Source organism: Epargyreus clarus, unplaced genomic scaffold, assembly GCF_041222505.1.
Source record: "Epargyreus clarus isolate Ecla_fem2 unplaced genomic scaffold, WU_Ecla_fem_2.2 ptg000032l, whole genome shotgun sequence".
Taxonomy (NCBI): domain Eukaryota; kingdom Metazoa; phylum Arthropoda; class Insecta; order Lepidoptera; family Hesperiidae; genus Epargyreus; species Epargyreus clarus.
This window is the reverse complement of record NW_027332237.1, coordinates 5,598,482-5,626,226: the sequence shown is the minus strand read 5'-3', so window position 1 is coordinate 5,626,226 and position 27,745 is coordinate 5,598,482. Positions and strand designations below refer to the sequence as shown.

General features: G+C 43.7%; 1 protein-coding gene across 1 annotated transcript in view; it reads right to left on the bottom strand.

Annotated features, from left to right (window-relative positions):
* The window catches only part of Apoltp (Apolipoprotein lipid transfer particle), a 68,737-nt gene that overhangs the window by 10,936 nt on the left and 30,056 nt on the right, over window positions 1-27,745 (bottom strand). Inside the window, exons 33-56 of the mRNA XM_073090099.1 lie at window positions 27,344-27,490; window positions 26,655-26,773; window positions 26,024-26,221; window positions 25,402-25,581; window positions 24,666-24,764; window positions 24,216-24,368; window positions 23,549-23,657; window positions 22,873-22,970; window positions 22,321-22,479; window positions 21,270-21,505; window positions 20,688-20,799; window positions 19,937-20,107; window positions 18,943-19,079; window positions 18,487-18,592; window positions 10,257-10,390; window positions 9,176-9,377; window positions 8,253-8,473; window positions 7,554-7,689; window positions 6,703-7,080; window positions 6,062-6,307; window positions 5,337-5,573; window positions 2,050-2,382; window positions 1,514-1,679; window positions 93-1,023 (exon numbers count right to left, since the gene is read on the bottom strand). Coding sequence (XP_072946200.1) covers window positions 93-1,023; window positions 1,514-1,679; window positions 2,050-2,382; window positions 5,337-5,573; window positions 6,062-6,307; window positions 6,703-7,080; window positions 7,554-7,689; window positions 8,253-8,473; window positions 9,176-9,377; window positions 10,257-10,390; window positions 18,487-18,592; window positions 18,943-19,079; window positions 19,937-20,107; window positions 20,688-20,799; window positions 21,270-21,505; window positions 22,321-22,479; window positions 22,873-22,970; window positions 23,549-23,657; window positions 24,216-24,368; window positions 24,666-24,764; window positions 25,402-25,581; window positions 26,024-26,221; window positions 26,655-26,773; window positions 27,344-27,490 — 5,008 coding nt within the window. The remainder of the gene's footprint in view (window positions 1-92; window positions 1,024-1,513; window positions 1,680-2,049; window positions 2,383-5,336; window positions 5,574-6,061; window positions 6,308-6,702; window positions 7,081-7,553; window positions 7,690-8,252; window positions 8,474-9,175; window positions 9,378-10,256; window positions 10,391-18,486; window positions 18,593-18,942; window positions 19,080-19,936; window positions 20,108-20,687; window positions 20,800-21,269; window positions 21,506-22,320; window positions 22,480-22,872; window positions 22,971-23,548; window positions 23,658-24,215; window positions 24,369-24,665; window positions 24,765-25,401; window positions 25,582-26,023; window positions 26,222-26,654; window positions 26,774-27,343; window positions 27,491-27,745) is intronic.

The window sequence follows — 27,745 nt, the reverse complement described above, 5'->3', positions numbered from 1 at the left end:
GAAGTGCGGCGTGCCACACACATTGTAGATTTAAAAAAAATGTGAGATAGGTTCATTTGTGATATACACACATAAAAAGTGAATATTCTTACCGATCCATTTCATGACCGAACGTAGACACGTAGTTAAAGTACGGCGTGTCCGTCAACTCGTGCGTCCTTTCGTGGAAGAAGTCCATTACATTCCTCCAAATAGTCACCACGAACGCTTCGGTATAGTGCAACATCTTGAAGAACAGGGGCTCGATCGACTTCAATATATCCTGCCAATACTTAGCTAATCTCGTGGTCGCGTTAACCCACGTCTCCTCCCAATATTCCAAGAACTTCATATGCAAGTCCCTCACAAAGTTATCGTACTGTAGTATCATTGTTTCCAGTTTTTCAGAGACCAATTCCATGAAATCAGCTTCTAGTACCTTGTTCATCGAGTCAAGGAAGTTTGCGTATGCCATCTTTATGGTATCCACTACATAAGTTAGACTCTGTTTGATTGACTGACTGGTGGTACCCATCATCCCCCACATATCGTTGACGAAACCTGGCAGGCTCTCCAAATGATTACGGATCGCCATCTCATCGAGCACGTAGTACGTGAACTCAACAATATCTTTCACATAGAAGTCGTTGTTCTCGTACGATTCGTTTAGGAACCTTTGGAACTCATCTAGATCGTCTTTGATCACATGCAGATCGTTCAGATCGTCTAAGAAGTCTCTGACACGTGGTTTGGCGTCACTCCAAATGTTCTTTAACGCATGATGTGCTTCCATAGGAGCTTCTTTAATTATGACTAAAGTTTCATTGACTTGTGCGTAGAGGAGTTTTAGTGTGCTAACCGCTTGGCTCTTGATTTCACTGAAGATTTCAGGTCGCCAAACAACAGAGCTGGTTAAAAGACGTGAGTGGTTGAGGCGGATGTAGGAAGCGAGGTCGACGGTAGTGATTTCGTCGTAGTTACGCCAAGCGTCGAGCCTAGCGGATCGTGTGTCTACGATTTTGCCTATCATGTGGTAAGATACATCTGTAAAAATAAAACATATGGTGTGCAAAATAACCTTAAATAATTCGAACATGAAAATATAAATTTTTGGAGAACAAAACGTTAGCTTTTAAACGATTTCACATATTTGGCTACAAAAAAACATTAATATGCGAAATGTATTAAATTAATGAATAGCTTATTTTTATTAACTTAGCTGCCAAAATATGAAAAAATATGTATTTTGTTAGAAATTAGGCTTTTCCTTTAGTTATCATTTGTTATTACTTCCCAGAATTTGATCCTTATAAGTGACACTATCGGATATTAGAATAATATAGGGTGTGTTATTTTTTTCAAAATAAACTCATTCGATTCCTGGCTAGGGAAAAGATATAAAAAAAAAACTTATGATGCAGTTTTAGTTTTAATCAAAATCGACCTTTCAGTATTATTCGCTAATCCTTATAGATTCGGATTTGTCTCTGAAGGCTTATTTGAAAAAATCACCGCGTATACTATAGTAACTCACCGTCAGTACTATTGTAGTGCGCCACCAGCGCCCTCTGCAGCATGGACAGCTCAGCGCAGGCGGTGTCGTTACCACCGGGTCGTAAGACTCCACCCCACAGCCGGTAGCGCGGGTACGACAACTCCCAGGACCCGTTCACTTTGTAATAGTACGTTTCGTTTATACGCTGTAAAACGGGCGCGGTGTTAAGGTGGTAGGACATGAGTGACAGTGATTTAATATGCGCGTGACAGTCGACGACAGTTTTTGGCGCTATTAGGCGCAAAGCTATTAGGAATGGCGTTCACGGACAACGGGACGTGACAGAATGCGATCGTCGGCAACATTTGTCAGTATCCGTCGCCGACATTCGTCAGCCTTTATCTGCGACCGTCTAACAAATCTCTAACTTAGGCGGTCGCTAGCGCGAGCTTTTTGATATCAACTTCATTAAATATACACGTTATATACATTATGATTCTATGTTTCTTTGTAAATTATTGGTTTGTTTCCACAGACGTGGCAACGTAACGTAAACACAAAAAAATGACATTTACCTCCCAATTAACAATATTCTTGTTCAAATCAATCAAAAGCTTATTGCTCCTCAACTTCTCGTAGAACAACGTCTTCTGGAACTTGTAGTAATTGTTCAAGAAGTACCATCTGCTGTGTATGTTGATATCTGACGTCATATCCAAGTCTAAGTTAGTGGACGGATGGGTGCACTTCAACGCGAACTTGTAGTCTCTTATTGGTCCGACAGAGTTGTCAGTGAGGATGGTGTTCAGTTTGAGGTACTCATTCTCGTAGTCCGAGTATTGCAGTTCCATTGATAGGTTCGACATCACTGCTGGTGTCGTCACGTATTGTCCTTTGAGAGTAACGTCCTAGAAATAAAAAAAATATAGTTCAAGAGTAGTTGTGGACTTAACCGTTTACCTTTAACCGTTTTAGGTAGGAGAAAAATATTGATTTTTCTTTATCTGGCTTGAAGGACCAACAGTGTCAATGTTAATTTGTGTAAGTGTATCATTCTAATTAATAAATAAATAAATATGAGCCATATACGTGAAGAACTCGAAATGAAAATGTTCACAATTTAGGAATAGTATAAAATATTTTGTAAATAAATTATTGCGAGTGTTTTTTAATAATAAAGTTTTGTAGTTAGTGTATTTGGTATCACAGTTGAGTAGAAACAGAAACAAGCGATAGAAGATCTTTTAAAAGGACGGGTGCGTCAAGCTTTTATATCAGGTCGGTGTTCTTCATTTTTAAGATTTGTATTGCGTAACACAGTTGCGTAGTCGAAAGTAATGGGTCTTCCTAAAGGACGGGTAATCCTGTTCTGTGCGCAGTTCCGCTGTACTGTTCTTGGCGTCCACGATCCGCAGGAGCTGCACGCGACCGTTCCGTAAGCTGTGCCACCTGTGCAGCGCTGCAGCGCTACGGCGGCGCGGCGACTGACCTTCCTGAAGGACGGGTGCGCGAGCGCCAGCAGCACGTCGTGCCGGTTGCCGTCGGGCAGCGGCGGCTGTCCGCGCTGCAGCGCTGCAGCGCTACGGCGGCGCGGCGACTGACCTTCCTGAAGGACGGGTGCGCGAGCGCCAGCAGCACGTCGTGCCGGTTGCCGTCGGGCAGCGGCGGCTGTCCGCGCTGCAGCGCTGCAGCGCTACGGCGGCGCGGCGACTGACCTTCCTGAAGGACGGGTGCGCGAGCGCCAGCAGCACGTCGTGCCGGTTGCCGTCGGGCAGCGGCGGCTGTCCGCGCTGCAGCGCTGCAGCGCTACGGCGGCGCGGCGACTGACCTTCCTGAAGGACGGGTGCGCGAGCGCCAGCAGCACGTCGTGCCGGTTGCCGTCGGGCAGCGGCGGCTGTCCGCGCTGCAGCGCTGCAGCGCTACGGCGGCGCGGCGACTGACCTTCCTGAAGGACGGGTGCGCGAGCGCCAGCAGCACGTCGTGCCGGTTGCCGTCGGGCAGCGGCGGCTGTCCGCGCTGCAGCGCTGCAGCGCTACGGCGGCGCGGCGACTGACCTTCCTGAAGGACGGGTGCGCGAGCGCCAGCAGCACGTCGTGCCGGTTGCCGTCGGGCAGCGGCGGCTGTCCGCGCTGCAGCGCTGCAGCGCTACGGCGGCGCGGCGACTGACCTTCCTGAAGGACGGGTGCGCGAGCGCCAGCAGCACGTCGTGCCGGTTGCCGTCGGGCAGCGGCGGCTGTCCGCGCTGCAGCGCTGCAGCGCTACGGCGGCGCGGCGACTGACCTTCCTGAAGGACGGGTGCGCGAGCGCCAGCAGCACGTCGTGCCGGTTGCCGTCGGGCAGCGGCGGCTGTCCGCGCTGCAGCGCTGCAGCGCTACGGCGGCGCGGCGACTGACCTTCCTGAAGGACGGGTGCGCGAGCGCCAGCAGCACGTCGTGCCGGTTGCCGTCGGGCAGCGGCGGCTGTCCGCGCTGCAGCGCTGCAGCGCTACGGCGGCGCGGCGACTGACCTTCCTGAAGGACGGGTGCGCGAGCGCCAGCAGCACGTCGTGCCGGTTGCCGTCGGGCAGCGGCGGCTGTCCGCGCTGCAGCGCTGCAGCGCTACGGCGGCGCGGCGACTGACCTTCCTGAAGGACGGGTGCGCGAGCGCCAGCAGCACGTCGTGCCGGTTGCCGTCGGGCAGCGGCGGCTGTCCGCGCTGCAGCGCTGCAGCGCTACGGCGGCGCGGCGACTGACCTTCCTGAAGGACGGGTGCGCGAGCGCCAGCAGCACGTCGTGCCGGTTGCCGTCGGGCAGCGGCGGCTGTCCGCGCTGCAGCGCTGCAGCGCTACGGCGGCGCGGCGACTGACCTTCCTGAAGGACGGGTGCGCGAGCGCCAGCAGCACGTCGTGCCGGTTGCCGTCGGGCAGCGGCGGCTGTCCGCGCTGCAGCGCTGCAGCGCTACGGCGGCGCGGCGACTGACCTTCCTGAAGGACGGGTGCGCGAGCGCCAGCAGCACGTCGTGCCGGTTGCCGTCGGGCAGCGGCGGCTGTCCGCGCTGCAGCGCTGCAGCGCTACGGCGGCGCGGCGACTGACCTTCCTGAAGGACGGGTGCGCGAGCGCCAGCAGCACGTCGTGCCGGTTGCCGTCGGGCAGCGGCGGCTGTCCGCGCTGCAGCGCTGCAGCGCTACGGCGGCGCGGCGACTGACCTTCCTGAAGGACGGGTGCGCGAGCGCCAGCAGCACGTCGTGCCGGTTGCCGTCGGGCAGCGGCGGCTGTCCGCGCTGCAGCGCTGCAGCGCTACGGCGGCGCGGCGACTGACCTTCCTGAAGGACGGGTGCGCGAGCGCCAGCAGCACGTCGTGCCGGTTGCCGTCGGGCAGCGGCGGCTGTCCGCGCTGCAGCGCTGCAGCGCTACGGCGGCGCGGCGACTGACCTTCCTGAAGGACGGGTGCGCGAGCGCCAGCAGCACGTCGTGCCGGTTGCCGTCGGGCAGCGGCGGCTGTCCGCGCTGCAGCGCTGCAGCGCTACGGCGGCGCGGCGACTGACCTTCCTGAAGGACGGGTGCGCGAGCGCCAGCAGCACGTCGTGCCGGTTGCCGTCGGGCAGCGGCGGCTGTCCGCGCTGCAGCGCTGCAGCGCTACGGCGGCGCGGCGACTGACCTTCCTGAAGGACGGGTGCGCGAGCGCCAGCAGCACGTCGTGCCGGTTGCCGTCGGGCAGCGGCGGCTGTCCGCGCTGCAGCGCTGCAGCGCTACGGCGGCGCGGCGACTGACCTTCCTGAAGGACGGGTGCGCGAGCGCCAGCAGCACGTCGTGCCGGTTGCCGTCGGGCAGCGGCGGCTGTCCGCGCTGCAGCGCTGCAGCGCTACGGCGGCGCGGCGACTGACCTTCCTGAAGGACGGGTGCGCGAGCGCCAGCAGCACGTCGTGCCGGTTGCCGTCGGGCAGCGGCGGGCTGTCCCAGCGAGCGCGGAGCTCCGCAGTGCGGTTCTCGGCGCGAACGTTCCATAGCATCTTGGCGCGTCCATCTAGCAAGCTGTCCTGCAAGTGGTACAGCGCCTCTACGCGGAACGTGCGCAGCGGGTACCACACGTCCATCACTATTTGCTGCGACTCGGTGTCCTCCTGCAAGTACAAGACACATTATCTTAAATAAATAAATGGTAACTGGCAAGGGCGAAAAGTTTCACCAACGTTTAAAAATTCTATACACAAGACTACGAGCTTTTTGTCTAGTGATCGAAATTGGACCAGAATCATATTTGTTAAATCTCCTCAGTGGCTACCAAACAAAACAACATTGTTAACGAAAAAGAGACAAAAATGGAATTGCTTTAAGTGCTAATAAGCTTACTTAAAAGTAACTCCCACCGCCCTAGGCTCCGTCCTCGCCACTTAAGATTCCAATAAAAAATTCCATCAACCTCACACGCATATGACGGCGCATACTAAAGAGAGATCAAGATTAATATTCAATCATTAATTTCCTTTTAAACGTTTTACAAGACAGTTCCCAAGTCTCTCATCAGAAAAACTCATAGTCTCATACGCAGCAAGGGTCATAAAAATAATTTCAGCCATTATTTTAATTAACATAAATAATAAATACGTACTACACTCATATTGGTGACGTGTATTTTATAATTGAACCACACATCCTCCGCCCACGTGATATTGCTTCCTTGCACCAGCGAGGTATCGACCGCTTCGTACTGGTTCGCGAAGGTCCAGGTTCGGTTCCCATGTATAGCCGTGAACTTGAGGTTCTTGCCGATCTTGTAAGTGAACATGTCTAGCTTGCCTGTCACGTTGAACTTTGTAGCGTTGTGGAGATGGAAGACTGTAGCTTGTTTGACGTCCTAGGAACATTTATAGTATTAGGATAATTTTTTTAGCGAGTTCAACTTGCACTTGGCCAATTATTAATCAAATATTTTTTCAATATAATATGTAGTACAATATGATATGCTAGACCCGTTGGTTCAAAATTGGTTGGTTCGACCCGCTGGAGGTAATAATCATAAAATAAACAAACTTATTCACAAAAATATCATGCATGCTAAAGACCTAAAAAACAGATATTAAAAATCATTGCATCTGTCTATCTGACGGACCTAATCCATAGACTTACCGCCCACAACGTAGAACTGCTTTAAAGTAAAAATGAGAAAGCCATGGTACCTTCCCAGTCGAAACATATTCTACCATATTTTAAAGTATCTTTAGCAATACCTTAAAACAATCAGCCACTTACTATATCTCCCGTGTCGTCATATTCATGTATGTACTTCACACCGACAGGCGTGTGTACATTCTCCACTTCGATGTCCATCGTAGCAAGATCCAGATTCCGTTCACTCTTACTAAGTATCTGATTGAACGATGCCTTCACGAATCTCTCTCTGTCGAAATCAATTGTTGCGTTTCCATTGCTAGTTTTCTCTCCTTGTACGTAGTAATACTCCGTGTTGACTAAATGTTGAGTTTGCAATGGAACGGAAAGTGATATGATGCCAGTTTGAGTGAACCCTTTGTCTTCCTTCTTGTAGTTGTGTGTGGTGTTGATAGTAGCGGTCTTGTTCGGCCAGAACAAGTCTACCTTGTTGTCGGAGAACTCTTCTACGTTATTGATCTGTTTAAAGATAATTAACACGTAAATTATTTCTTATTTATGAAAATAACAGGATAATAAGCGGTTGGCGTACAAATAATTACGTTTAGAAGAATACTATAAAATAATTTTGAAGATGAATTGTTTTAATCGATGTTAGCAGTTTATATGACATTTATATTTATGTCGTATTCTATGACATATCGTATGTATTGTATGAATTGTATATTGAAAATAATCCGTGAAAAACACTTAATTTAAACTGCCATACTAACAAATATTACAGTTACATGGCAATGATCTGTCGACATGTCTTTCTTCTCTTTCTTTAGAAGCAGATCAAAAAACACGAATTAATATTAGTTAGCTTCAATTTTTCAAACAGTTCCAGGTTTATTCGACATTTTTGACGTTTCTACATAAAATATATATATCAGCAACACCTCTGAACTTCATTATTAGGTACAAAGAATATTTTTCTAATAAGAACTTACATCAAATATAGATTTAAGCCAAGGCAGTTCATGGAAGGGTGTGGACAGGTTGAAGTGTCCGTCCGTGTGTTTAACTCCCCCGTAGCGGAGATCCAGTTCACCCACTTGTTGAGAACCGGGACGATGCATTAGACTCCTGGAATATATAATTCTTTTAAATATCTCGTTGTCGTGGTGTGTATAACGTATACAAATTAAAAAAAATGCGAAAATAGTAGCAGAAGGGCGAGTGGTCACCCTTTTTTTATAATATAGGAGTAGCAGACGAGTATGCAGTCCACTAGTAGTAAGTGGCTACTGCCGCACATGGACATCTGTAATCAACCCCAGATAGGATTAACACTGCTGTTATAAGGCAGAAATAGGTGTGGAGGTGGTGCTGCCGGAGTCGAACCACAAAGGGTTCTATCACCTTCAACCTGATGGTATGTGGCTATTATTGCTCAGAGGCAGCTGTAATCAACCCCAGATAAGTTTAAAGTCGTAACTGACGTTGGTTACAGTTACTCTATCTGATGATGTCTCCCTTACCACGGCCCTTCAAAGCGGGACACAGCAGCACTTAACACTGCTGTTATTAGACAAAAGGTATGCGAAGGTATCTCCTGAGTCAAACAACAAAAGTTTCTACCACCTGTTTTGCGGAATAAAACAACACAGTAATCATCATCTCTTTATGACTAAAGAAAGACCACTTACTTGACAACCTTATAACCCCGTACCATGTCCTTCTGATACGACCCTACAAGGGTGAAGGTAGGCTCGCCCTCATACAAGGGCGTGGTAAGGGTGTAATCCACGAACACTGAGCCGTTAACGTCCCACTTGTACGCCACGATGTTATCGACGCTCTTGTGTTGGGAGCTCGCCGTCCAGATAACTGTTGCGTTTACGTCCATTTCTTCTAGTTCTTGTTTGTACTGTGAAATGATACAAATGTATATAAACGTGTCTGTATACATGTGTAGACACACAAATATGTGTGTCACCTTAGCACTTCATTAACTAGGTAACACATAAATATGCGTCGACACATGTATTTGTCGTGATATAGAACCTAGAAAAGAAAAACGAATTAGTCGTATGGTAGATAGATTTTAACATTAGTACTTGTCAACGGTTTCTCCCCCCCATTGCAATTTCGCCGTGACTACGATCTTCGATCGATTAATTTCTTAAATTAAAAACCGCGTATCGTGCATATCTGCAAATTACTTGGTTCTGCAACAATCTTATTCTATAATCATAAGTATGTCGATTGCGTAAAGCTAGTAGTCCGCGTAAAACTGCTAGTCCGCTCTGAATATAGAAATGAATCGCGTCGCCATAGCAAATTGTATGACTACATCTGCAACAATTTCAGAGCGGACTAGCAGTTTGGCGCGGACTATACATAAAATACCTCTATTAGTGTTTGTGTAATGTGGCTTCACACTGACACACGTTAGTGATCAAATACCTACCAGTACTTAATGTATTGCATTTATTTCTCTATTTTTTCATACAAATATTATTATTACAAAAAAAATACACTGCATTCATAAAGTTATATATTTTTTTTATACTTAACACATACCGAAGCACATCTTTAATAATGTGGCACAAATTAACAAACTTCATACCTTGCCCTTCAACCCCGCTAGCACATCAGTGACATCTGTCTTATATATAGCTTGTACGGTCTTCGTGGGGTTATCAGCGGATCCCATATTGCCGTCGAGGTACAGTGTGTGGACATCTACGTTGGGTTTGGGTAGTATGGCGTTGATGACCAGGTTCATGCGTGTGTCCACTATGTAACCGAATGAGGCGTTGGCACCAATCCTGTTAATAGGAGATATTATATTAAAGAAGTTTTGGATAATATGAAATTTGGGGCAATTTAAAATAGATTAATTTAAAGAATATTTCGAGCAGCTATTTAGCCAGGAGAACGGTAAATAGACTAAAACGGTTAAATATTAATTAAAGATCGATATCGGATATACAGCGGGTAATATTTGTTAATTTTGAATATCGTACAGAGACGCTTAAGCCTGTTTTAATGAAATTAATGAATTTTATAGATGTAGTACATTTTTTTTTTCGAGGGGGAAACCTTCAAAAGGTACCCGACGACGTGGGAGCGACGTCGAGTTATGTGGGATTTTTACCGCACTAAAACCCCCCCCGGTGGCCGTCCTCAACGCTTGTTGGAGAACTCCGGGATCTCCGACGGAACACAACCGGAGTCCTCCAAGCGCGATGCCCCGATCGGGCTCTGCCCTGGGAGAGCAGTTTTCGCTCCTCCCACACCATCTGGTGTTCACGATGGTATGCGACCACACATACCGCCGTCCTGATGTCGATGTCCTGATACCGCCGTCCACACATACCCCGATACCGTAGCCCTAGTCCAGTCCCGGAACTACAGGGACAATAGATGTAGTACCTAACCTATAGACTACTATTGTTTATGTTCAATACATATACTTATAAAGACACTGGTTATTATAATTAGACATAGCAAAAAAAAAATGAACTGTTCACTGGAAATAGTACTTGCTGGCTTTGAGATTTTATTTTATTATTTCGAATTTTCGATTATTTTGAAGACATATATTTATTTATGTAACCGTTAAGAACTTTACACTTGACACAACAATAAGAACTAAGTTATCTGATACTACTAAAATAAACCGTACAAAAATACAATTGACTCACTCCCAAATATGATCGAGGTCCATTCTGAAGCCCGCGTTGGTCTTTATAAGTCCGTCGTCAGCTGTACTGTTACCGAAGTAAATGTCCAGGTCCACACTTTTCTGAAGTTGTTCTACAAGTTGCTGTCCTATGGCCTACGGTACATAAAAAGTCAAGTAAAAAAAGTTTTAATAATAATAACAATTTATTTCAGACAATATAAACAAAGATTCAAAAGTATAATTGAATACAGAGGTCCATATCATAAATACCTTACAGACTATATATTTCAAATTTGTGTTGCATTACTTGATTATTAATATGATATTAGAGTGTAAATATTGTAGTATACGGCGTTTAGTGGCCTTTAAGGGATTTTTAGACTCCCTAGGGGCGGTAAGTCGTATACAGGGTGAATTTTTAAAACGGGCCTTCAGGGCCAAATCCGAAACTATAAGGATTAGCGAAAAATGCTGAAAGGAGTTACGAGGCCGATTTTGATAAAAACTAAAACTGCATCATTACTTTTTTAAAATAACTTTTTCCCTAGCCGGGAATCGAACGAGTTCATTTTGAAAAAAAATACACCCTCTATATTATTCCACCATCTGATAGTGTTGCTTATAAGGATCAAAATCTGGGAAGTAATGATAAATGACAAACTAAAGGAAAAGCCTCAATTTTAAGAAAATACATATTTTTTATATTAATTTGGCAGTTAAGTTCCCGCCATTCATCAATTTAAACATTTCGCGTATTAACAATTTTTTGGCTCAATGTTTCAAATCATTCGAAATGGACGTTTTGTATTTCAAGAATTTATATTTTTATGTCCGACTTAGTTAAGGTTACTTTTTGGACCATTATAATAGATTTAACTTGCTATGGGCGGAGTTTCGTTTAATACAGATGTAAAAGTGTCAATTTAAGAGAATGTCTTTTTCGAGTCAAATCCGAGTGATAACTAAACAAAGAGATATAGAAAATTATATTTACTGTTGAAACTTAGCTATAAACAACAAACAATAACAATTAACTATTTAATCACTTATCTATTTCTATTAAAAAATAAATCCTAAAAACGGCGGTAATTTACTTGCCAAACTATTACTTTCTCATACTAAGCCGTATGTCACGGTTATAACATCGAATAATTAGTTGATTAACCAACAAATTCTTCAATGGTATGACTTACGCATGTTTCTAAAGAATTACACATAAATCATTTGTTATGTATAATCCTTAAGGATTAGTATGGCAATGTATGGAAAAATATGTATTTTCTTCAAAAATTTCCTTTTCCTTTAATTTGTCACATAACATTACTTCCCAGAATTTGATCCTTATAAGCGACACTATCAGATGGTGGAATAATATAGAAGGAGTAATTTTTTTTAAAAATGAACTCGTTCGATTCCCGGCTAGGGAAAAAGATATTTTAAAAAACTAATGATGCAGTTTTAGTTTTTATCAAAATCGGCCTCGTAACTCCTTTCAGCATTTTTCGCTAATCCTTATAGTTTCGGATTTGGCCCTGAAGGCCCGTTTTAAAAATTCACCCTGTATATTGATACATTTTGGATGATTTGTTGATTAGAATTAGAAACCATTATTATGACGGAACAATGATTAAATACTGTCCTATTTTAATGTGTAACAACAATATCGTGATATTTATCGACAGTAGAATATTACTCTCAGAGACTCCTTAGGGGCTGTAGGTCTCATATACATATCGGGGGCTGTAAACCACATGGGTGTTAAAAATAAATAAATAAATAAAATCCTTCGTATAATCGCAATTTATCGTGTCATACGTTTTTAAACTTAATTTGTCAATCCTTAATTTGTCAACAGATGATAATAAAATATTAATTAATAATTATATCGAGCTATATATTCCACCAGATCTACCTAAAGTTAAAACTTACCCTATTACGGACGACAACGGCCTAAGAATTTAAATGTAAATGTGGATTAATGTAACTTGTGTATGTAATTAAGACTATGTAAATAAGACATTTTATTGCAATAGATATAAGTCCTACGTAATAAGAATAGATATGTAAGAGTAGGATAGCAATAGAGTGTAAGCATAGAATTGTAAGAGTAAGACAGGCTATGTTAGAAAGGGACGGCAATAGGACGCGGTTGCTGACTGAGCCTGCGCCTGTTGCGGTACCCAAAATAAGTACTTAAGCTCGCCTTGTTGTATGGAAAAGTGTGTACGCCTCGGAATAAAAACAAGAAGAAAAGAACTGAAGATTCAAGTTGGAGTTTTATTTGAAAACCCATAATCTACATTGGTCCTTCGAGAAGCCGGATTTAAAGAAGACTCAAGATGAATACGCCGATCGCAATGAACACAAGGGGTCGTGTTCGCTCCGAATCGGGGTACAGCGAGTCAGAAGCAGCCCCGGGCGCTAAGGGTGCGCCAGGGCCATCGCTACACCGAATTTATGAAGATTCTCCGCAGTCGCCGTCGACGGTCGCAGGAAATTCCCAAGAAAAAAGGATGGAGCACTCTCCGCCAGAAGGGGCGAGAGAGACAGCACCAGCGACGTCAACGCGGACGTCCGTCATGGGGCCACCTGCACGACCAGCTAGCACGCCACCAAGGCGTGAAACTTCATCGCCGGTGCGGAGACCTACATCGCCGGTGCGGAGACCTACGTCGCCGGCACACACCGCTCGCAGTAACACTTCAAAGCGAAGCATCGACGCACGTATGAAGATGGCACAATACGAAGCGGAGAAAGAACTCGCGGCTATAGAAGAGAAGCGGCTACTTATGAAAGAAAAGCTAATCAAATCGAGATTAGCCGCCGAAATGACTGCAATCGAAGCCGAATCTGAATATGCGGCGAGCTCATGCAACGAAAGGGTACAAGACTGGGTGGATAGAAGCATGGAACAACCAACGGCGACGAAATACAGGGAAGAACCGGAAGAGGTTCGCCCTCCCGTTAGTAAGCAACGGGGGGAGAACGCGAAATTCCAAGGCATTCAACGGCTAGCCGACACCTTAGAAAAACTAGTCGCCTCAAGACCGTTGCCTCGCCAAACAGCGGAACTACCTATATTCACGGGAGCCGTCGCCGAGTGGCTACCGTATAAGGCCGCCATGGAAGATTCTACAAGACTCTTTAAGTTCTCTCCAACGGAAAATCTCCTTCGACTGCGAAACAGCCTGCGAGGGGAAGCGAGAGAAACCGTGCTGTCACAGCTATTCACCGCATCTAACCCAGATATCATCATGCGCACATTAGAGATGAAATATGGAAGACCGGAATTCATAATAGATCGGGCCATGGAAGAGCTCAAAAAGATCCCGAAATTAGGGAGCGCGAGCACCGATCTGTATGAGTTCGCGGTGAAGATTCAAAATATTGTCTATACGATAAAAAGTATAGATAGAAGAGGCTACCTACGAAACCCGCTACTCGTTCGAGACGTAATGGACAAACTGAGTCCTCATCTCATAAGCAAATGGGCGGAGTACGCAGCCAATAACGAAGCACGCATCATGGAAGATAATGAAATGATAGTACTCTCCGAGTTTTTAATGGCCGAAGCGGACCTTATGATAAGGTACACCCACACAACGAAGCGAAGCGTTCCGGTACCCGTCAGAAGAGAAGTAGCACCAAAGCGGGTTGCTACCAAGGGCGTATACACTGCGGGGGAAAGTCAACCGGAAGAAAGAAAATGCTTCATGTGTCCAACTGGGGGACACTACACTACTGAGTGCGATAAACTCAAAGCACTCGACGTCAACGAGCGATGGAAGTGGGCAAAGGACAACAAGATGTGCTTCAAATGCATGAAAAGGAAGCACAGCAGGTTCACATGCAAAGCCAAGGCCTGCGGAGTCCACGGATGTACCTACCAACATCACGCGCTACTACATAAAGAAAAAGTAACGGAGTCTACGACTACAGTGAGCACTCCGGACGACGGCAGGGAAGACGAAGCAGCCGCGCTAGTAATGAGCGTCACGACAAGGAGGTCGCCTATTACATCAGTACTGCTCAAAACCTGCGAGGTGAAACTCAGCGGTCCACGGGGGGAGGTAAATACGTACGCCCTCCTAGACGAAGGGTCTACTGTGACGCTAATAGACGAAGAATTAGCGAAGCAACTCACTAACGGCGGACCGAATCGACCTCTGAACATAAGGGGTATTAACGATCAGAGAAGGATCGACAGCGAAGCGGTCAAGGTTCGTGTCAAAGGGGTACACGAACAAGAAGCCTACTTAGTGACAGCCCGCACAGTAAAAGGACTACAGCTACATCACCAACGCGTACCGCACAACTTAGAACGGTACAAGCACCTGCGAGTTGTACAAGATAGCATCAGTAAGGGAGAAGCTCGACCTCGCATATTGATAGGTGCCGACAACTGGCATCTAATAATATCGCGACAGCTGCGCGCCGGCAAGAGAAATGAACCCGCCGCGTCGAGAACGAAGTTGGGATGGGTACTGCACGGGTCGGTACCCAGGAAATCGATTTATCAAGACCAGGCGGCCGTACTTCACATCTGCGCGAGCGACGTCCAACTACAGAAGCTCGTCGAGTCACATTTCGACGTGGACTCGCTTGGCGTATCGACTAAAGAAAAAATTAATAAGCATGAGAAGAGAGCCAACGACATTTTCGAAGCGACCGCCACAAGAAAGGACGGCCACTTCGAAGTGGGTCTGCCCTGGAAGATAGATAACCCCACGTTCCCAGATAGCTACGAGTCTGCCCTTAAGAGACTACACACGCTCGAGAAGAGGATGACTAAGGAGCCGGCGTTTAAAAAGGAATACGCGGCTCAGATCGCTAACCTTATACAAAAGGGTTACGCGGTGCAATGCGACGGCAGCGAAAGGGATAGCAACGTAAAATGGTTCCTGCCGCACTTCGCCGTCACCAATCACAACAAGCCGGGAAAAGTTAGAATGGTCTTCGACGCGGCGGCTAAGGTGAAGGGAGTCTGTCTCAATGACTTCCTACTAGAAGGACCCGACCTACTAGCTTCACTCACAAGAATATTGTTCGGGTTCAGAGAAAAGAGAATCGCCGTCACAGCGGACATCGAAGAAATGTTCCTTAGGGTTAAAATCAGACCCGAGGACCAACCGGCACAGATGTTTTTATGGAGGGACAAGCCTACGGACCCTCCGAGAAGATTTAAAATGGTCTCCATGATATTCGGAGCCAGCAGTTCGCCATACCTCGCTCACAGCGTAAGAAACCGCAACGCCGTCGACTATGAAAGTAAATACCCAGAGGCGGCCACGGCGGTCAAGGAGCGACACTACATGGACGATTACCTAGACAGTTTCCCATCTGAAGAGGAGGCTATTAAAATGGTGAACGAAGTTACCTACATCCATCAACAAGCGGACTTCAACTTAAGAAGATGGAACTCAAATAGCAAGAGAGTTTTAGCTAGCATACCCGAAGATAAGAAGTCTGAAAGCGCGAATGTAAAGTTAGCAGCACACCAGAAGGAAAAGACATTGGGGCTGCGCTGGGACCCGAGCTCCGACACCCTCACCTTCAACACTGACATCAAGAGGGTTCCCGATGAGGTCAGACTGCGGTTGAGAGCACCGACTAAACGCGAAACCCTAAGCGCGGTTATGTCGATGTACGACCCACTGGGGCTTATCAGTCAATATACGATCGTCGGCAAGATGATATTACAACGCTTGTGGCTCAAGAAGGTTGATTGGGACCAGGAATTGCCATCTGAAGACGCTAACCTATTCGACGAGTGGATAAGGCGACTCCCAGATGTCTCAGCACTAGCAATACCGCGGTGCTATAGCTACAACGTAACGCCGGAAACTCACATCGAGTTACACGTGTTTGTCGACGCAAGCGAGCAAGCCTACGCTACGGTGGCCTACTGGAGGATCGCACACGGCGATCACATAGAAACAATACAAGTAATGGCCAAGGCGAAGGTGGCTCCACTGAAGTTACTAACCATTCCGAGACTGGAGCTCCAAGCTGCGTTAATCGGGGCACGAATGGCTAACACTATAGTCAGGGAGCACAGCTGTTGGAAACCCAAACGAGTCATATACTGGAGTGACTCCCGCACCGTCCTTCAGTGGATAAGAAACGAGACGAAAAAATACACGCCGTTCGTCTCACATCGCCTAGCTGAGATCGCCGAGCTCACACATACAGAGGATTGGCGATGGGTGCCTACAACACTCAACGTAGCCGACGATGCGACCAGGCTTCAAACCGACGGGATCGACAGCCGGGACCGGTGGTTCACGGGACCGCAATTCCTACGAGCCACAGAAGAGCACTGGCCTACGGAGAACGGGGAAGGTGAAGAGACCGGGGAGACGTGTTACACCGTCTCAGAAGAGGACTCGGACCGCAACGACTCATTACCCGACATTAGAAGGTTCTCCAGTTACCTGAAGCTTATAAGGGCGACGGCACTTACTCAGCTATTCGTCGAGAAGCTTCGATCTAGAGACAAGACTCTACACTTAGAAGTGTCACACTTAGAAGCGGCCGAACGACGGTGGTTTCAACGCGCGCAGCGGGACTCCTTCAGCGAAGACTTAGCGCGGTTAAGTCACAACCAGCCGCTACAACGACACAGCAAATTTAAAAGGCTCGACGCAGTATTGAACGACGGGCTAATAACCGCAAGAGGCCGTATAGGTGCGCTCTATTCTACAACGCACTCTAATGAGCCGGTAATACTCGACGGGCAGCATCCCTTTACTCACCTGCTTGTCGAGCATTATCATCGCCGGGCGGGACACGCGAATAACGAACGAGTCGTCAACGAGCTCCGTCAACGATTCATCATACTGCGCTTGAGGCCTACAGTCAAGAAAGTAGCACGAGCGTGTCAATACTGTCGCGTGTACAAGGCGACTCCGACGACACCACCGAAAGGAGACCTACCTAAAGTGAGGTTGGACTCGGGGCACCGCGCCTTCACCTATTGTGGCGTGGACTATTTCGGGCCCCTAACGGTGACTATCGGACGAAGACACGAAAAGAGGTGGTGTGCACTATTTACCTGTCTCACCACAAGGGCCATTCATTTAGAGATCGTCCAGTCGCTCTCTACGGACTCAGCTGTTATGGCGCTGCGAAGGATGGCCGCCAGAAGGGGTTGGCCGCGCGTCATATACTCCGACAACGCCACTAACTTTAGAGGGGCCGACGTCGAACTGAGAAATACATACGGAGCATGGATCGCAGCACTACGGGAATACGGTCTGCAGTACAACACCGACTGGCGTTTCATACCGCCGGGGGCGCCACACATGGGAGGAGCCTGGGAGCGCTTAGTGCGTTCAGTAAAAACCGCACTAAGCACCACGCTCAAAGAAAAGTCGCCAAAAGAAGAGGTACTGCAGACGTTAATCACCGAGGCCGAGTACAGCGTGAACGCGCGACCGCTCACGCACGTCTCCGTGGACCCCGAGGACGAGGAAGCACTAACGCCGAATCACTTCCTCATCGGCTCATCGACGGGGCTACCGCGGACGGGGCCATGCACCGAGGCGGACCGCAGCACGTGGCGAAGGGCGCAGGCACTGGCGGACCAGTTCTGGCAGCGATGGCTGCGAGAGTACCTGCCTACGCTCATTCCGCGGGGGCCGTCCAACGCACAGGCGTCACAACTGCGGGAAGGCGATCTCGTAATTGTGGTCGACTACGCCTTACCCCGCAATACCTGGCCGAGAGGAGTCGTCGAGCGAGTTCACCCGGGACCTGATGGCATCGTCCGGTCTGCAGACGTCCGCACAAAGGGAGGTGTGTTCCAGAGGCCAGCGACGAAGCTTGCCGTCCTTCAGATGGAGGAGGCTTCGAAGAATCTACGCCGGGGGGAGAATATTACGGACGACAACGGCCTAAGAATTTAAATGTAAATGTGGATTAATGTAACTTGTGTATGTAATTAAGACTATGTAAATAAGACATTTTATTGCAATAGATATAAGTCCTACGTAATAAGAATAGATATGTAAGAGTAGGATAGCAATAGAGTGTAAGCATAGAATTGTAAGAGTAAGACAGGCTATGTTAGAAAGGGACGGCAATAGGACGCGGTTGCTGACTGAGCCTGCGCCTGTTGCGGTACCCAAAATAAGTACTTAAGCTCGCCTTGTTGTATGGAAAAGTGTGTACGCCTCGGAATAAAAACAAGAAGAAAAGAACTGAAGATTCAAGTTGGAGTTTTATTTGAAAACCCACAATCTACATACCCGTATATACAAATCACCAAGCAGAAAACTCCACTTGAGGTCCCCATCGCCCTTCATATCTGGTAAGTCATATTTACAGAGCAGGTACCCAGTTTTTGGTCCAAATCTGAAATTATTTAGAAAGTACTGATCTATTATAATAAATAGTTTTATCCAAACTTCATAACATGGACTTCTACAAATAAACTTCTGCTACTATTAACCACTTAGAATGCTATCTTACTAAGAAATGCTATTTATTTCGAAATAACTATCAAAAATGATTTAACACGAAAAAATAATTGTTCGTCCCTTAGCGGCCACCGTTATGCATCCTCTGTAAAAATTTCAAGAGTCTATCTATTACGGTTCCAGAGATAGAGACGTACAGACGGACAGACAGCGAAGACTTAGTAATAGGGTTCCGTTTTTACGCTTTGGGTACGGAACCCTAACAAAATCGTAATAAAAACTTACACAAAATCAGCGTCTCCTTTCAAGAACTTGAGCCTTTTCAGCGGAGTGGCGGCTTGAACACTCATCACCTTCCTCAAGTCGGGATACGAGACCACGTGCGATTTGAAGTACATGTCCTTCAAACGCGGTGCGTCCACCTGTTGGAACGTTTATTATGTATGTTTATATTTTAATAATAAACAAGAGGTAAATATTTGCAACTGAATAAATAATTTCTAAGACTGTCCAATAGTACATAATAATTTATTTTAGTTATGTCAATTTTTTATTTCATTAATAAAGAATCCAAATAATTTTTAAATGATTATAAGATTTACTATCTTGTATCACACCAGTAAAATAAGTCTTATAAAGTGAGATTTATAAAAAGTATGTGTAGTTAAGTACTACTAGCGTAAAAAAATATATTTCGATGGTGTATTTAACAAAACTAAGTTCATTTATTATACATGTGCAAAAGGTAAAAAAAAACACAATAATTATTAGCACGTATTGTATCGTGTCATATCACAAGGACCTTAGACAGTAAAAATAGGAATTATTTTGTTGGTAATCTTTTCTATGTGACTATGACTTCCTGACTTTAACTGGCCAACTTTATAACTTAATTTTTTTTTATAGTATAGGAGTAGCAGACGAGCATGCAGTCCACCTGGTAAGTGGCTACTGCCGCCCATGGACATCTGTAATCAACCCCAGATAGGATTACATATTCCTACCTGAGGTCGGCCACAGATGCGCCGCTACCCCTGAGGACTAAGCTGGAACGCCTCGGAAAAGTCTGTCTCCCTTACCACACCCTTCAAACCGGAACACAGCAGCGCCTAACAATGCTGTTATTAGGTAGAAATAGGTGTGGCGGTGGTGCCGCCGGAGTCGAACCACAAAGGGTTCTACCACCTTCAATTGTTATGTATCCGACTATATAGATATATATTAGATGATGAATGAGAGGTACGTAACATTAGTGCATAGTAATAAGCAAATAACTCACTTTAAAGTATATGTCGGTGAAGTTGTTCTCGATCTCCGCCATAGCGTGTACAGTGGCTTGCACGGGGCCGGCCACATGTGCGGCGAATATGTACGCAGTGGGAGAGGTCTCGTACTTCACGCGGACCGTGATGGCTGGCCCTTGGCCCTTCGGTACCAGTGTTACGGAGAGCTGTGGGAAAAAAAAATGTTTTACTATTATTTTTTATAAGCGTAACGAATTTGTTAAAAATGTAAAAGCTAATGTGTTAAAGAATATCCACCGCAGGTTATATTGATATAAAATACATCGTGGATTTGTTAATAATGTGGATGTGAATAGTCAAGTTCGAAAGTATAGGAAATATTGAAAAATGATATAAAGAGTATTAGGGATAAACTCCTCAAAATTGGCTCTGAGATTTCTTTTAATTTAATTGATTTTGGTTTTCAGCTAAGGCTTATGAAAAAATTACTCTCTATATGTATGATACTGAAATAAATATATTACATGTTGGATTGTATCGTGTATTTTTCCGTTTTTATCACAGTAGATCCTGATTTTATTACACTTTTTAAACCTGTAAATGGCAACTCCAGCACAACTGTTATATCATAAGTTTATAAGTCAGAAATGGTGAAAAGAAATAATACTTACGATGATGGTGTTACAGTTTTTTAATCATACTTAGCCGGTTATCATAAACAGTAAACACGCTAAAAATTGCGTGAAACCGATACGTTGATATAAAATTTAATTTTATTTATATTACCTCTAGCGGATCTCGCTTGGTAACTTTGCCGGTAATCGCATATTCGTTAGTATCAGTCACGAATGAACCTCTTATATCGTCGTTGTCGAACTCGCCGATTATCTTCATTGCGCTGCGAATAAAATCGATATTTATGAATCGTAACAATCTCAATCACGATTTTAAACTACTTGAACCAAATATTTCAAGAATTATGACAAGTACGAATTGGCACTAGTTGTAAATTTTACTTTTTAAACAGGTAGTAGAGAAGAGATGCAAATATCACTGTTTTTTGCTTCAACTTCTAATCTGCTGCCTATTTAGCGTGGTAGTTACAGCAATATAACACTAGAATGACTATATTTATAAAGATATAAAGGTAGATATAGAAAGCATTGATACAATAATTCAGAATTTAATTATAATGATTATGTTACAAAACATGAATGGTATTTTAATATTCGTAACACTATTATTATAGACTTCCCGGTGCCGGGAGGGTCCCGCGCTGTCTTTGTCCCGCTAATATCTACAATTTGCTATTCGATGCGATTCGTAATATTCGAAGCGGACTAGCAGTTTGGTGCGGGCTTCACTTACCGGAATCCCTTATGCGGGCTGCTCAGCGCAACACTGAGCGACGTGGGCCTCTGGTCGGCCTTCAGCGAGTAGTAGTTGTCATCGTTAGTGAAGTCGACGGTGAGGGTTCGTTGGGAGTTCTCCTCGCCGTAGAGGAGGGACAGCTGCGAGGGCGGCAGGGCCGGCGGGAGGGCGGCTCGGGACTGGAAGCGGATGTGGCGGTTGGGAGGTGGGCGCCATACTACGTCTGCGAAGGCCTGGAAGACAATTATAGTTTTTTTTATATATATTTGAGCCTAACGATAAAGCAGACGTGCTACCTGATGGAAAGTAGTCAACGCCGCCTATGAACATTTGCAACACCAGGGGAGTCGCCAATGCACCGCCGGCTTTGAAGGAGTCTTTTTGCATCTTTTTTGAAGAGCCCCATGTCATAGCGCTCTGGGAATACCTCAGGAGGAAGTTCATTACACATCTTGCACGTTCGTAGATATAGATTTCTTTATATAAAGGCTAATACAAAAGGGTTAAACGCTATCTTTTTATCTGAACTGATATTTTTTTATTTGGTAATCATCCACGAATTTGAATATTATAGTCTGCGCCAAACTGCTAGACCGCTCTGAAGTTGTTCCGAACATATGTAGCCATACAATTTGCTATAGCGACGCGATTCATTTCTATATTCGGATCGGACTAGCAGTTTTACGCAGACTACACCAATAATGAAATTTTTAAATATTTATAACCATTATAGTAGAGTTTCGTTCGGTAGACGAAAACTACAAATTTATTTGATACGAGGTTTCCGAAACTAACGAATACTCGTAATTAAGTACAGAGTTCCAATTTAAATACTCGTATTTCATAATTTTAAACGAGTAGTCCAGTGACATAATATTAGGTCTAAGTCTAAGTAGGTTGAAGATATAATTTTTGAATTTCCAATAACCCAGCAATTCTAGCAACACTTATATTTTTCCACGTTCAACGCTATTAAAAATAGTTTTTACGAAAAGTGTATGGAGTACATATTCTTGTTTGTCAATTAAACATATATTTTTGAACTTACATAATTACTTTGATTCCCCTGCCGTATGTGTATACCGCCGCCGACCACATTCTCCAGGTCTGAGAAGTCCTTCTTGAACTCCATCTTGATGAAGTAGTCCTCTAAGTATGGTGACGTCAGGTTGAGGCTGCCCGATGTCTCCACGAACGGGTCGTCTAACTGGAGAGTGAGTTGTATTGGCTTAGTTCATTCTATTCTTAATGTTCCATGCACTTCGTTCAACCATTTAGAAGACATAATAGCGTTATATTTTAAAAGATTGTTATATTTTAAGAGTACTTAAGAGTAGAGAGAGAATATCCTCGTCCTACTTACGCGCTATATTTCTTTATTATGGATGTAATATTTATCACAGAATTTTATACTAGTATAAAAATATTTATAGTGAAATGAAAATATTTCTATGAAGAAACATATTTTAAATTTTTAGTAAGCAACATTTTTTTGGTATATTTGTTAATAACATCATTACAATAATTTTCAGAAAACATTTTTTTAATTGTTATGTACAAATATAGTAAGAAAAAAATGGTTTCATTTATAAAAATATACCTCAAGTCTAGCTAGAGCCGTGACTGTGAAAGAAGGCATGGCGATGTCGGCTGCTAACTTCCATAGAGCATCCTCTAGACGGGCCGACACTCTGGCCTCTAAGAATATGAAAATAATATATTTATAAACAACAGTTCAAAATTTAAATATAAGCTAAGAAACAGATTATTTTGAAACTGCACATATACATTTCAATTTTATTAATTTATAGATTTCTATTCATCCATTCAGCTTTTTTACAATACATCACCACAGTTATCCACCATCATCCCTTATAAGTACACTGCTGAATATAAGCTTTATATATATAATAAAATATACTTTAGGCATGCATCACACAAATTAATTGGTTCGACTCCGGCGGCATCACTGCCATTAGGTGTGGCAGTGATGCCTCATAACAGCAGTGTTAAGCGCTGCTGTTCCGTTTTGAAAGGTGTGGTAAGGGAGACATACTTTTCCGACGCGTTCCAGCTTAGTCCTCAGAGTAGCGCCGCATTTGTGGCCGACCTCAGGTAGGAATATCTAATCCTATCTGGGGTTGATTACAAATGTCCATGGGCGGCAGTAGCCACTTACCATCAGGTGGACTGTATGCTCGTCTACTACTTCTACGAGTATATTATAAAAAAAAGTAACAAAATATATGAAAAATAATAAGTTTAATAATGTTTACCCAAAGCTGGCAACACAGCCAGCGGTGTGGCGATGCCCACCGACGCCAGGTACGACTGGTAGGCGTCGTCCGCGCCGCACTCGTACTCGTAGTAGATCTTATATGATATCTGTAGAACATACCAAAACATTGAACCAAACATCTTGAAATAGTTACCGACAAAATAATTAATAATAACAATTGGTGTTTATATAAACATATTAAACGTTTTTTTGGCGCTTATAAATTATTAAAATAGTAATAATTAGTATTACATGATAATTAATACTGCTTATTTTTTATTATTTAATACTCTAGAAGAAAACATAAATTAATAGTGAATTATTATAAAGACATAAACCCGACTGCTAAAAAACAGTGTATGTCACCTCCGCAATTTAAAGGAATATCCGTCAAGACGTTTGAGCTGCAGGGCGTGCTAAAGAGTGAGACATCCTACTCGTACTTTATTATAAATGCGAAAATGAATTAGCTTAACTACTAAGCCAATTGTTATAAAATTTTGTACACGCGATGTCAATGATCCAGAAAAGGACGTAGCTTTCTTACCGAAAAAAAGTACTGTTCCCTAGGGATAGATGAACAAATATTACCCTTTAGATTCGGGCAAAAAGGACCTAATATAGTGTGTTATATACTAGTTATACATAAATATATTTGTACGCACCTCATGCCAATAAGTCCCGTTATACAGAAGAGCAACACAGGTTACATTGAATTTCTCGCCGAACACAATGTCCACCGTATAAACGGACTTCAACTCCTTTATCGCTTGGAAGGGTGTCACCAAGTTTAGAGTATTTCGTACTATTGTATATTCCTGAAAAATATATGCCCAGTTTCAAAGATCAGTTTATCAAAACAAAAAATGAAATCTTTATGATAATATGCTGTCTATCTGACATACAAAACTTAAATTGGACATGATTAAAAAAATAATGATGACATTATTGAAATTAACAAAATTATAAAAAAAAACTATGTAACAATATAGCAAAATTAGGATACACACACATAAAAACAACATACGGCACACATAAAAACATACAAAAAGAGAGAGGAGATAGACAGATATACACACGCACACATATAAACAGAGTAACAGAGAGAGACATACCTCCATTATGAAGACGTCAGTTAAAACAATAGGAGGCTTGTCGGGTAAGTGTAGGGTTGCATTCGCCTCCAATATATCCTCCGTGTTGGGGCCGACGAACTGAAATGAAAAATGCTTTTATTTTTAAGAGTTTTTAAGAGTAAGAGTATTGCTAAGAGTTACAATTACAAAACCGTTAAACATACCAATACAAACTGAACGCATACCCATACATATGTATACAGGGTGTCTGGTCATTGAAACATCTTGGTAATATAATTAACACAGGTCTTTGGTAACATCTTTGGAGTTTGGAGTTCTTCTAGAAGGGTACAAAATGAGTTTTTCAGTCCAAGATGCATTGGCGTCTTCTCTAGTATTGTAAATCCATAAGCGATGATGCCTGATTTCATCATGTCGTCAGTTTTAGCTTTAGGTTTAACAATAAAACATAAAATATACCCACCTTTATGAGTAATATTCCCAGAGCTATAACATAGAGTTTTTCAAAAAGGTTTATATTAAAGTGTGCAGTAATGTTCGTAGGCAACGGTGCCAGTTTTCCATTAGTTAGCCCATTTGCTTTACGCTAACAGCTAAGTTAAAAAAAAAACACCCACCTTCATAAGATGTACAGATAGTACAGCGTGTCCAGCGTAACACTGGCGGCGGTGTCGAAGCTGTCCACGAACATGTCGGGAAGATGACCAGTCTGTTTTAAACCATTTGCCTAGGCGTTTCATACAAAACTACCCACCTTCATCAGATGTCCGTGGAAGGTAACAGTGGGATAGTAGAGTGTATCCAGGGTAACACTGGCGGCGGTGTCGAAGTTGTCCACGAACATGTCGGGGTGCTGCGGCACATGGTTGTATACATCGCGGAACACGTCCAACAGGCCTTTGCCCTGGTCCACTAGCAGGATCGCTATCCCGAACTGCATCAAATGGTATTTGTATTAGATATGTATTAATTTCTATACATCTTAATCTGTAATGTATATAACATCATTATTATAATAAATCAACTTTTTGACATGGAAAGTAATCCCAAAAGTAGTTCCCGCTATATTTAATTGTATCCATGCGGATAGCGTCATCTATTATGATAAGAACATGCATCACTAAAGTAGTACTCGAAAAATATGTAGTTTATATAAAATATATGGCAAAATCGTTTTATTTTAAGTAAAAAAGATAAATAAAAAATAAAAATGAACACCCATCTGAATATCTTTTTTGTAAAAGTAAAGTAAAAGTTCTTTTTTGTTATTTTTTTTATCATTTTGAGTAAGAAGCGGTAAGAAAGTGATTCTCAATTAATAAATAATTGTAGGTACAACAATTGCTGCTTCGCTTTTAAAAGATCTTCAAACGAACCTTATGCTTAGACAATCTCATAGACACTTCAGTATCCAGTCCGTTCCCATAAATATTTTTCAAGACAAGACCATTCTCTTCGAAGCCCTCGAGTGGTGTATACAACTTGTATAAGTAAACGAAGTCTAGTATACTATGCCAGTGCCATATTCCCGTGAAACCGAAGTCCATAGCTCCCCAGCCTACTCTGAAGTCCATCTGTGAAAAAAAAAATCCTTTCATTATTTACACCTCAAAAGTAGTGTGGCGACTTGTCATGAAATGGCGCTTCTATCGAAAGTTTCTCCCGAAATGATTTTTGGAGCAAGACCAGTTAAGTTGAAAACCGCCAGTTATGTATCTTGTGGCTTAGGTTTTAATCTGAATACAGTACTGCTATAAATTCCGAAAACCACTGTTATACATCCCAAAGAGTTTTGCAATAATCAGATGTATCTTAAACATTCAACAAACATTCTACAGTAGGTACACAACAAACAAACATTTAAGATAGTATTTTGGGTCTTAAGTTCGTGAGACAATATCTGTTTTTAACAGACACCACTAAATTAAAAACTTCAATGTTTGTTATAATTATAAATTTCATATTAATTTTGTTTATTAGTAAACAAGTAAAATCAATAACACTCACTTCCTCTGGAGCCCTCTTAGCGGTGACCATAGCTCTGTTGAGGTACTGTATCGGCAGCGCGACATGGCCGAATATGTTGAAGTCTTGCAAGGAGAACAATTTCAGAAGTATTTCGATACCTATAGAAAGATAAATCACGAAACAGATATTAGTGATTTTTTGGGTACATATGTTTAAAGGTTAATAATATTTGTTGACTAGTAGTGGTAGTTTGTCGACTTTCAATAAGTATTCTATGTAAAGCAATTTTGAATAAATGAGATTTGAATTTAAATTTATTTGTTCTTAATTAGGTAATGTTAGTCACTAATTAGCATGATGTTCTACTGTGGAGAAGGATATAATAGTGTTACCGTTCTGAATAATAATAGAGTTAGATAGGACTTTCTTATAAGATGGAAAAGCAAACTAGCTTGCATTACATCTAATGGTAAGTGGTCACTGTCGGTCATTGATATCTGTAATCAAATCCATATAGAAGAGGCGTTCTATTAAAAACCTTCATATCACATAACCCTTAGGACTAGAATGATTACCTCATATGCAACCAGCTGGCACCCACATCCATCAACCGAAACCCAAGAACCACTTCACGAGAAATAGGAGTGACGATGGCAACTTCCCAATCAATTGTTCTACCACTTTTCAGGCAGCAATTTCCGTACAACGGCAGTGGTAGACATACTCACCGGTGGTAGAATTAGGCGTGATCACCATAGCCACTAGATGCCGGTCTTGCTCCACGAAGCCGAAGCGAGCGGTGGCGTGCGGTAGAGCTGTTAGCGGGCTTGATACGTTCACCGCTAACATGCAGTTCGTTATACGGCGCATGTGACCTGAAGACGAACAAACATGCACACACGCAAATAATTTAATAATTAGTCATTATATACATGTGTTTGTCTGTGTCTATGCCACTCACAGTATGTTGGTATGGCTATTTTATTGTAATGGTATTAAGTGTATATATCAAGTGGTGTAGTGACGTCACCATTTTCATATACTCTTAAATAACATAGTAATGTATGCAGACAAGGTCCGCTTCCAAGTTTCATAATACTCATGTATTATCATTATATGTGTTAGCCCAA